Source organism: Thamnophis elegans, chromosome 9 (assembly GCF_009769535.1).
Source record: "Thamnophis elegans isolate rThaEle1 chromosome 9, rThaEle1.pri, whole genome shotgun sequence".
NCBI lineage: Eukaryota > Metazoa > Chordata > Lepidosauria > Squamata > Colubridae > Thamnophis > Thamnophis elegans.
In genome coordinates, this window is record NC_045549.1 from 27,624,780 (window position 1) to 27,636,327 (window position 11,548).

At 43.3% G+C, this 11,548-nt stretch overlaps 1 protein-coding gene across 1 annotated transcript in view; it reads right to left on the bottom strand.

The window, feature by feature from the left end:
• The window catches only part of FHDC1 (FH2 domain containing 1), a 44,663-nt gene extending 33,512 nt beyond the window's left edge, over nt 1–11,151 (bottom strand). The window contains exon 1 of the mRNA XM_032224500.1: nt 10,684–11,151. Within this exon, the coding sequence (XP_032080391.1) occupies nt 10,684–11,151 (468 nt within the window). The remainder of the gene's footprint in view (nt 1–10,683) is intronic.
• Between the last annotated feature and the right edge of the window lie 397 nt (nt 11,152–11,548).

Genomic DNA, 11,548 nt, shown 5'->3' on the forward strand with positions numbered 1-11,548 from the left:
CCTCATGGATGAGTTGCTCCTGTTGGCTCTCTGATGGGGCAGGAGAAGCCACTTCTCTGGAGTGAAGACGTGCCCAGGGTACGACTGAGATGCAGGAGATCATCTTCCCCAACAGTTGTGATAGGAGTAGAATGGAGACCTGCCTCAACCCCAGAACCTTGCGGGTCAGGGATACTAAACTGTCTATCCTGTCCTGGGAAAGGAACACCCTGCAAGCTGAGGTGTCTATCACCGCCCCCAGATGGATGAGTTTGGTAATTGGGGTGAGATGACCCTTTTCCAGGTTCAAGGAAAACCCATGACTCCTGAGATACCTCATTGTAATGTGGAGGTCCCATAAAGCCTGTTTTTTGGACGACGATTGGATGAACATGTTGTCCAGGTAACATTGAAGTCTTACGGGCCTGCGCCTGAGTTGCGCTGCAACCACTGACAGAACGTTTGTGAAGGTTTTGGGTGCCGATGACAGACCAAATGGAAGGGCCCTGTACTGATAGTGTTAGCCAGCATAGAAAAACTGCAGGAATCTTTGGTGTTGTAGCCGAATGCGAATGTGAAGGTAAGCCTCCTTCAAGTCGATGGACGTGAGGTGGTCCCCCTGGCGAATCCCCACTAGGATAGTCTGCAGGGATTGCATCTTGGACCTCCAGTACGCAATGTGATGGTTGAGGTTCTTGAGATCCAAGATGGCTGTCCATCCCCCTGAGTTCTTGGGTACCAGGAAGAGAATGGAATAAAATCCCCTCCCTTCCTGGTTGGGTGGAACTTGTTCCACAGCATTGATCTCCAGGAGATGGTGAATTTCCTGGGTCATGAGTTTCCTCTTGAGAGGGCAAGACGGGGTTGGATAGCGGATGAAGTTCTGAGGGTGTTGGGAGAGAAACTCCAAGGAAAGTCCCTCCCTGACAGTCTGGAGGACCTAGGCGTCCTCTGTGGTCAGTGCCTATTGGGGGGCGAACATCTGGAGCTGGCCCCCAATCGGAGGGGAGCGTTGATGGTCACTTGGACTTGCAGAAGGGCCTGTTGGAGGCCCCGCTGTGGTTGGACCTGTGGTAGTTGAACTGCTGCCTACCCCACCACAAAAGGACTGCCTGTCCTGGGACCTATCTCCCGACTGACCAGTTGGTCTGTTCGAGGGAGTGGAAGAGGATCCTGCAGACTCACTGGAATGAAAGGAGTGCTTCTTGAAATAGGGAGAGGATTTACTATCCTGTTTCTTGTTCAAGGTGGGCAGAACTTTCTGTTTATCTTTGGATTCAATTAAGAAGAGGTCTAAGAGCTCCCCAAATAATTTGGACCCCTTAAACGGGGCAGATGCCAATTTCCACTTGTTCTTCTGATCTGCCTGCCAATGACGGAGCCAGACAAGGTGGCGGGAGGTCACATTGGACGCTAATGCCCTAGACTCAAATTTGGCCACATTAAGGGAGGCATCAGCCAAATACTGGGACACTGCAATAATTTTAGTTATGTCCTGGCGAAGACAAGTGTCTCCCACCAGTAGCTTAGCCTGAAGCTCCCACAGCCAAATGACAGAGGCTCTGTTAAAGAAGGATGCGGATGAAGACACCTTAAGGGCCCAGGCCGCCGCCTGATGAGTCTTGTGGCAGGCCTTCTCCACTTTTTTGTCCTCTGTCTTGAGGCTTTCCAACAGGTCAGAAGGAAGGACTGAATTAGAAGTGAGAGGCGCTACAGATGGTAGAACCAGGATGTCTTCCAGTGCGGGGTCAACTGAGTACACCTTGTTGTCCCTGCCGCTGGGTGCGGCCAGGGAGCCAGGCTGGGGCCATTGCCATTGAATGACATCCATAAAGAGATCAGGAACCGGCACCAGTTCTTGCTGAGGTGCCTGAACGTTAAACATGCTAGCATTGTGGTTAACTGGAGAGGAATCCGAGGATCCCTGCACGGTCTTAGGTTTAGTGATGTTCTTAGTCTTGTGCAAGATGGACTTAAATAGGCTAGGCTTAAAAAGTCCTGAGAAGGCAGGAGCATCCGGAGGAAGGTTCTCGTCCTCCGAGAGCTCCTGCTCCTCCTGATCCAGGTCCTCCAAAACGGAAGCCTCGCTTAGTGCCGAGGATTTCAGAGATGGGTGATGGACCCACCTGGCAGTGGAGCGAGCCTCCTGCCTGGGCTGGGAGGAGCTGGGAGCAACAGGTGCTTGGTCATGCCTCTGCATCCCCTGGGCAATGCCCTGAGAGACGGCATGGGCAACCATCGCCTGCACGTGGGCGGATAACTCAGGTTCTTGAGCTAAGGCAGAGTCTGATCCAATGGGGTCCCTGGAAGGAGGAGGAACTTGCCACGCAAGGATGGGATCAGTAAGCCCCTCAGGGTTAGGGTCCTCGGGGGTGGGGCCTGACTCAGAAACACACAAAAAAGCAGGAGAGCCCGGTTCAGCCAGAGACCTATCCAGGGAGAGGTCCTGGGAGTCCATTTTCTCATCAATTATAGACAGGTGATTCCCCCCTTGAGAGTGGTGGAATGACTGTCCCAACAGGAGGGGTAGGCTGTGGGAACTCCCTCACAGCCTGGCATTGGGCCTTCTTGAATTGTTTGTCGAGAGCCCGCTGATGCCTCTCTGCATCCCTAGTCGCTGCCGTGGAAGGTGCCTTATAGGGATGGCTATCCTGACTGGCCACCCTGTCCTTCCTTACCCCCTTGCCCCTGCCTTCAGAAGTTGCCTTGCTAGGGGCTTGAGAGGGGCCTGGTCTACCGTCAGGGGAGTCAAATGGGCCAGGATGCTCCATGGCCTGATGGCACAGACTTCAGACAAGAGGCCAATACAGGTGGAGGTCAGGAGAGGAAGGAGACTCTGGTGGTTGGTGCTGGATCAGATGACACGGAGGTATTGTGGAAGCAGAAACAGTTTGTGGAAAAAAATCCAGAGGAGTAAACTGGAACTCTGCAATGAGTTCAATGAATCAAGCCACTCGACGGGAGGTGAGAAGATGGAAAGGCAGCGGAGGCTGCAAGACCAGGCAGACAGATCAGGGAGAATCAGTGGATAAAAGGCAAAAAATTTACTTAAAAATCCTCCCTGTGCCGGTGTATGACCACCAGGTGGCCAAGATGCCAGCGCCGCTTGGGGAAACACTCTGGGTGGAAGTGACCCAGCTGATCAAGGCCAGCTAACCACCCTGCTGATCAAGGCCAGCTAACCACCCTGCGGCTATCTGCAGAAGCGTTGCTGAGCGGGAACACCAATGGGAAAAAAGGTGGGAATTCAGGCCCTCCCAATTGGCCGCCGCTCCAGTGCGAGAGAGAAGAAGGAGGTAAAGATGGCGGCCACGTGATTTAAAGCAGCCGCACACCCCTCCGCAGCAGGCTGTGCCTTCCGAAGGGTGAGAAAATCGCAAAATCAGCAAATCTCAACTAAAAGGAGAATGCCGGCAGCCACCGGAAGCCTCACTGCTCCTGCCATGCTTTAAAGCAAATACGGCAGCTCTCCGCTGCTGTCCCAAGGCGGCACGGCAAGAGGAGCACGCCCACCCACCCCCCACGCCTACCTCCGAATCTCTAGGAGAAATCAAACAATATGAAGCAAAAAAGGGAGACAATTTAAACTGCTAGTTATGGGAAAAACAAATTAAGGAAAAAGAAAGGGAAAAAGCTAGAAGGAGACTCCAAGCCTAGTTAAATTACGCAGGAGCTCACAAATACAAGTCCTGAACAGGCAGACTGAGGAAAAATTCTGGGGCCAAGTAACACCAGGAGGCGTGGCCAAGGAAAAAGATTCCTCAGTCCCAGGGCAACCAGACTGATTTAACCCGTCGCTTGGACTCTCCAAGCTGTGCACAGGAAAATAACCACACAATCTCCCTCTTTTTTCATTCTCTCTCTCACACTCAGGTGTGCACAGCTTCTCTTTAGCAAACATGTATCTATAATCTGGTCATGAAGCAGTGACAACAGGTTTATGTGAAGAGAAGAAGAAAAGGAGTCATTATGTTTACCACCCTTGTACTTGTAATGGAGACTTGTAACTATTTTGTTTATCCACAAAAAGTCTTATCATCAAATATTCTGTCTGCAATAATGCCAGTATTAAATAGCAAAAGTTGGGAACCACTAAACACCCAACCTAAAGAGCAGAGAAAAGAATGAGACAAGCAAAGACATACATTAAAACCTGTAAAACTATTTTATAAAGTATAAAGCAATTATAATCTGTCCTTTTAGACAAATGCCAGAACTTATCAGTCTGAAATTCTGTTTAGCATCCTTGACAACTATGATTTTAAGACCAGAAATGGTTTTTAAAGCATCTCTTAACTTCTAAATAAACCATACACAATGAATCAAGATAAAAATTGGTTCATTTCAGTCATTTCTATTAAGTATGAAGACAAATTTAATTTTACTTAATCTGCAAACAAATCCATCAAACTGTTTTTTTAAAAAAATTGGCAGAGAAAATGCAGGGTCTGAAAATTCAAGTTATGTTTTCCACTACACTTTTTGTGTATTTTTAAAGCCAAACTCAGAATCTACCTGTCCCGATTTCACTTCTCCCATTTTTAAAAAGTTGGACTCATCTCTTTTGAATCACCAAACTTTTTTGATTTACCAAGAGCCATATTTCATGTGCTTCTTGCTATCAACTTACATTCTGATAACCATCTGACATAAGTTATCTGGAAAGAATTTGAGCCAGTTGGTCTTAAGGAAATGGACCGGGTCCTTCTAACTGTGAGTGTGGCCATTGTATTCTGCACCTCTGCTCCCCAATTGCACGAAACCTAATGGGAATTGTTATGTGGTTGGTACAGTTAATGCTTCTCTGTAAGAAGAGGAGGTAATGCCTTGAACAAGACAGTAGAGTGCCCCCTTCTTGGGGAACCTTGAACACAACAGTCTCAATGAAAGGTTGTTGAGGAGATTGGCTCTTCTGCAGAGAGTCTTGAATGAATTGTATTATTTTAATTTTTTCCCCACTTTGGGCTCAGGTTGGGTTGAAATATGGAGAGAGCAGTAAAATATAGAGACTGCATTGGTCACACCTGCGGATGACTCTGGAGGGCTCAAGTGGCGCAACCAGTCTGGGCTTTCTGGATCCATTGGCAGCTTTTGATACCATTGACCATATCGCCATCCTAGACTAGTTTCAGAGACTGGGAGGCACTGTTTTGCAGTGGTTGTCATCTTTCTTCTGCAGTTGGTTGCAGGTGTTGGAAGGGTAGAAGAGAGATTTAGTCCTAGGCCCTTGCCATGTGGAGTGCCTTGGGGTTCAGGTCTTTCACCAGTGTACATATACATGAAACTACTGGGTGAGATCATTCAACAGCAAGGAGTGCAGTATCATCAGTATGCTGATGATACCCAGTTATGTTACTCCACCCATGGCTGAGCAGGTTATGCTATTTCAGTACTGACCCAGTGCCTGGAGGCTGTGAAGGTCTGGCTGTGGACAAACCAGCTCTAACTCAACACAAGCAAGGCAGAATGGCTTTGGATTTTGGCTCTCCTGGAAATGGTGATGTGTTTTCTTTGAGTATCGATAGAAGAACCCTATCCAGACACAGCAGTTACACAATATGGTGATCCTTCCACAGTTGTGGCTCCTGGGGGATCTGGTGGCAGATAGCGTAGTAAATGTGTGGAACTCCCTACCTGATCCTGTTGTTAGTTCCTCTAACCCCCATACCTTTTACCTTAAACTATCTACCATGGGCCTTATGCATTTCTTAAGAGGTCTCTAAGGGGGCGTGCATAAGTGCACCAGCATGCCTACTGTCCTTGTCCTACTGTTCCATTTATATGTACTCTTTTTGTGTGTTTATGGCTATGTTTTGCTTATTTATATCCATTTATTTGTGCCATTTTTCATGTGTTTTCATACTTGTTTCCTTGTACTTGTTGATAAACGAACAAACAAACAAACAAATATGGCAAAGGGCTTGTTCAGATACATCTTATGGACATCCTGTTGGACTATTGCAATGTGCTCTTCATGGGGCTACTCTCAAAAACCATCTGGAAATTATAACTGGTCCAGAATGTGGTGGCATACAGTGTTTTGAGCTCCTCTCAGTTTGCCTGTATCACACCACTGTTACATAAACTACACTGGCTTTCCAGTTTTTTCACCAGGTAATTAAAGGTGCTAATTGTCTTCTTTAAGGCCTTTTTAAGCTGCTAATTATCTTCAAGATTTTACTTGTAGGACCTTCTCCCCCACTCCCTGCTAGGTCAGGTAGGGTCCCTTTCCTTAAATACTGTTATCTAGTGGGACCTATGAAGTACACCTTTCTGTAGGATCTCTGGTCATGTGCAACACCTTTTCCCCTGGAACCTGATAAGCCTCCACCCTTTCAACCTTCTTGAAACCCATAAAGGGCTGTTTTTTCACCTCACATGTTATAGGTTGCAGTTGAAGTCTGAGAATTGCATTGCTTGATGGATTAGAGACCATATTTTAGTGTTTCTGTTTTTTATCATTGTCGTGAGCCACCTAGAACTATGTTTCATAAAATTGTAAGACAGATCTTTACTTCCAGAACATAAACAGGTGTTTCTTCAGGTAGCAAAATCTGAGAAGAACCTTCCTCCATAGAGAAGGTATCTATCAACCAGTCTTCTTCATCTGCAGCACACACTTTTAACAGAATAGTGTGAGTTCATTGTTACACTGATTACACCTTCCTTACAGCAAGTTTTCTTCTTCTGCACAAATACAACTTATCTTGTAATCAAGTCATTAAACTCTTGGAGACTTAATTTAGACCATATCTTCATTAATCATTGAACATAGTTCAATAAGGGCAATAGTTTAAAAACTTTACTTCTTAGAATAGCTTATATAAATCATATACATTTTTTGTTTATTTTTTCCTTTTGGAAGGTTGGGTCATCCTACTTTTCCTATGAGAATACTCTCAGCTAGGAATTTAAAGTATTACTAGAGCCTGTAATTTATTTTCTTATAGAAACATAGAATAAATAAGAAAGGATTCTGACTGACCAAACCCAGCAGCATTCTGTGGCAGCCACTTTTCTCATATTGCTAAGATACAATATAAATACTGTCTAGAAAGACCTATTGATTTTAGCCTCAAAGGTTCAATATTTCAGAAACAGGCTGAAATATTAATTATAGAAGCCACGGCGGTGCAGTATTGCAGGTTAATTCAGCGTACTGCCATGAGTTTGATCCATCCTTCCAAAGTTGGTAAAATGAGATCCAGATTGTTGGGCAATATGCTGATTCGGGAAACCACTTAGAGAGGGCTGTAAAGCACTGTGAAGCGGTATATAAGTGTAAGTGCTATTGTTAATGCTAAAGTCATAGTAACCCATAGTTGAGCCGTGTTTTTCAATAAACCATAACTAGCTGAGTTACTTCAATATATTAAGTATAGAGCATGGCTTACAAACCACAAGAATTTCCAACCAGAGAAATGCTAAGTCAGTAAACTATTATTAGGACATTTCTTTAGATAGAATTATTGTGAGCCAAGGTTCATTCTGAATGTGTTGTACTAAGTCAGCCAATTATGTAACAATTTTTATAGCTTAGTTCTTACATTACAATTGAAATATCAATACAATGAATCAGTTCACATAATATGAATACAGCGTTCCTATATTATGTTTTCCAGAGACATTGAATGTCAATAGCTATAATTCCCTAGACAACACAGTCAACTGACATAATATTATGTGACATTTATAGACCTAATTTCCAATAAAGTACTTTGATGGTATTTACTAAACTCAATTAAAAACTCATAGATATCTGTCTCTTAATAAGTATACTGTCAATGTCAGTATAAGTATACATTATTTTTTTGATGTCTTTTTCAGTCTTAACCAAAGTATGAGCTTAGACCATATTGATTCCTTTGTCATTTTAATAATTGCTATATAATAGCAATCACTACTTCCCAATTTTTTTAAAAAAAATTAATTCTAGGATTAGAAGCTCTCTTCTCATTTATTCTTATATGCTTAAACATGCCTTTTCTAAGAACCCACATATTTTTTAAAAAATTATGCTTGCACACAATCTTGGATGCTTTTCCCAAACCACAGGATAAGAGTTTCCTGAAGATGCAAATCCTGAGAAAACATTAGCTGAGGGTAAATGTAAGCATTATTATTGTGTTGAAATAGAAAGAAGTGAAAGCTGTAAAAAGTACAGTGTAAACATATTAGCTTTTAAAAATATTTTATAGCTCCCATGAATATGATAACACATTTGTTAAGTATAATACATTGAGATTCCCTCTCCCCCTCTTTCCAAAATGGACTTTTTTGGTATTTGTCTTTTAAACGTACACATTTATCTCAAGTTGCTTTATTTCTATTTGTTGAAAGTGATTAAATGGATTTTAATGTTTTAGATACACTATATTGCCAAAAGTATTTGCTCATCTGCCTTTATTTGCATATGAACTTACTGTTAGTGACATCCCATTCCTAATCCATAGGGTTCAATATGACGTCAGTTCACCCTTTGCAGCTATACCAGCTTCAACTCTTCTGGGAAGGCTGTCCACAAGGTTTAGGAGTGTGTTTATGGGAGTCCCAAGGGAGTGGACGGCATACAAATTTTATTAAACTAAACATTAAACTAAATTTTTGACCATTCTTCCAGATTTGTGAGGTCACACACTGATGTTGGACGAGTTTACGTGGCCTACCACTTCATAGTGAATTGCTGTCATTCCCAAACACTTCCACGTTCTTATAATACAGCTGACAGCTGACTGTGGAATATTTAGGAGTGAGGAAATTTCAAGACTGGATTTATTGCACAGGTGGCATCCTATCACAGTTCCACGCTGGAATTCACTAAGCTCCTGAGAGCGACCCATTCTTTCACAAATGTTTGTAAAAACAGTCTGAATGCCTAGGTGCTTGATTTTATACATCTGTGGCCATGGAAGTGATTGGAACACCTGATTCTGATTATTTGGATGGGTGAGCGAATACTTTTGGCAATATAGTGTATATCCACTTTCCTCCATAGTGTTAGTGTTTAGTTGGAAGGCAAATTCACTGAGCTCAAAGGAATTCAGTCAGTTAGGATTGTCATTTTAATATAAAAAAGCAAGAGCAGTCTGGTTTATGAGGAGGGAAAAATAAAAAAAAATATTTAAAAATAAACTCAAATCCATATTAAAGCGATATTTCTACAAAAAGATAAGCCAGATCTAACACTTAGTGCCCTGATGGCGAACCTATGGAATGCATGCCAGAGGTGGCTCACAGCGTCCTCTCTGATGGCATGTGAGCTGTCACACCAGTTCAGCTCTACTGCACATGCGTCTCCCACCAGCCAGCTAGTCTTTGGGTCTCTGCCGTGCATGCACGGGGGGCTGTGCGCATGTGCAGGGGGACCACATACATACTCAGGGGGTGGGTTGCATGCACAGGGGCTGCGTGCATTGCATTACATTTGAGGGTACACGCACATGTACTCCCACGCATGGTCATGCTTTGTGCCCTCAATCAGGAGGGCCATCACTGACTTAGTGCACAAGCACTGAATTGCACTGTGTTTTTAGTTTAAAATTATATTTGACTTGCACATCCTAGAGTTTGGGATTTATTTTGATTCTATGCTTGCTGGACAAAGCAACAACAAAACAATAATATACTATTTCCAAGACAGAGCTAAAAAGGAGATATGGAATTGTGTTGTTAGTTTGTATTTGGGCCAGGCTGGAATTCAAGGCTACAGAAACATTTGCTTGACATCTTTCTAATAAAGGAAGCTAGAAAACAGAAACAATGCAGAAACAGCTCAGGGCCTTTCCCCTCACATCCTAACTTGGTAATATTGTTGAAGAGTTTGTTTTATGGCATCTCGGTCCAAGCCTAGACAGAAAAGTTCACATTGATAACATCACTCTGTATTTCTGAGATGTAGCAACAGGCAGTTCAAGGAAAAAACTCTTTCTTTACATTGCAAGGTCTACTGCAAGATCTAATAATTACAATATGCAGCCATAAAGCAGTCTCTCTGAACTCATGAGGACTAGAAACTTGCCTTTTTAGCAGGAAGATACCTTCAAGTTTGTAAATACTTTGTTCAGCAGAAAACTTTAAATATAGTCCTAAAAAGATTATAGGGAGTATAATTCTAGTACATGAAAGGCATGTTTTCCCCCCAAATGCCCAATTACAGTATGGGCGTGCAAACTGATTACCACTTTAAAATTTGTGATGACAATACATTTTGCATTAGTTTTACATTAATAACGTCTGATAACTTGAAAAAAGGCAACATTTTCTTACATAGAAAAAGTCACTTTAGTTTAAAAACATTAAAGAAAAATTTGGCTACCTATACGCTCTACAAAATCTTCTATCTCTGTTTCAAGAGGTCACAGAAGAAAGTTACAGTACAAATCACATACTTTTACTTCATTGCCACAAACTTTATGTGTGATTATTGCTGTTATTTGACATACTTTACATTTAAATGAAGTCCATTTTGTTCTCCATCAGAAAGAGATTCTATTACAAGTAAGATGCACAAGTAATTAAACCAGGCTTGACCAAATGTGTGCCCTCTAGCTCTGTTGTACAACAACCCCATCACTGCTGCCGAGCAAGAATCATGGCACTTCTAGAAGGCATGGTAGATGAGTACTGCACACTCATATCTTAGCAAATAGGCTGCCTTTAATAAAAATTCAAAAATAAAATGTTTCATCCCATGTAGATGCTTACCTCTTGTTTGGAATCTTTAAATGACCTTCTTAAAGATCTGCTTCTAGTTTCTAGTGGCGCAGGTTCTTCTTGCTGACCAAAGAATTCCTCAATTGTCTTTGTGTCGATTTGGTAGTTCTGCTTAGCACCAATAGTCCAGATATTGTTTTTACCACGGACTTGTTCTTCGGGGATCGTTTTCCAAAAGAAACTACGTATTCGCTTCTTCTTGCTCAGGTGGCTGTGTCCATTCAACAGCTGGGATACCGAAGATCTGCTTAGATTGGGGGGAGGAGGAGGTGGCGGCGGCGGCACTCCTGCTGATAAAGGCAATCCAGCTTCTGCGGAAAAGCATGGTGGAGGAAGAGGTGGGGGTGGAGGGGGTCGCTCTTCTGGTTCGTTGGTATCGCCAATCATGAATCCAGCTTCGGCTGAAATTGCTCCATTTTCTTTATCATTGACCAAGGAGACACAATTCATAACATGCATTTTATAATCTCTCTCTGTGGAGAGACAGACTTAGTTCTGTGGAGGTGCATATAATGCTTAGCAGCTGAACAACGTATGACTTCCTCATCAAAATTTTGGTTTACCATCCATCAATGAAATTCAAGAGATCTGTGTTCGCCCCTGAAATCTGTAACAGAAAAACAAGAAGGCTAGGTCAATGTTTCTGCAAATATGGGAAAGGGTATGGCCAAAGCACCAATTTGTAGACTATATTTCCATGATGGCGAACCTATATTTGCTGGCATGGCAGCCCTCGGCAGCCCTCAGCTCTGGCACTCATGTGCATGCTGGCCAGCTGATTTTCGGCCTTCCGGAGGGCCGGGGGAGTTTGGGAACGAACTTCCGGTTGGCCCTTTGGGACTGTTTTACGCCCTTC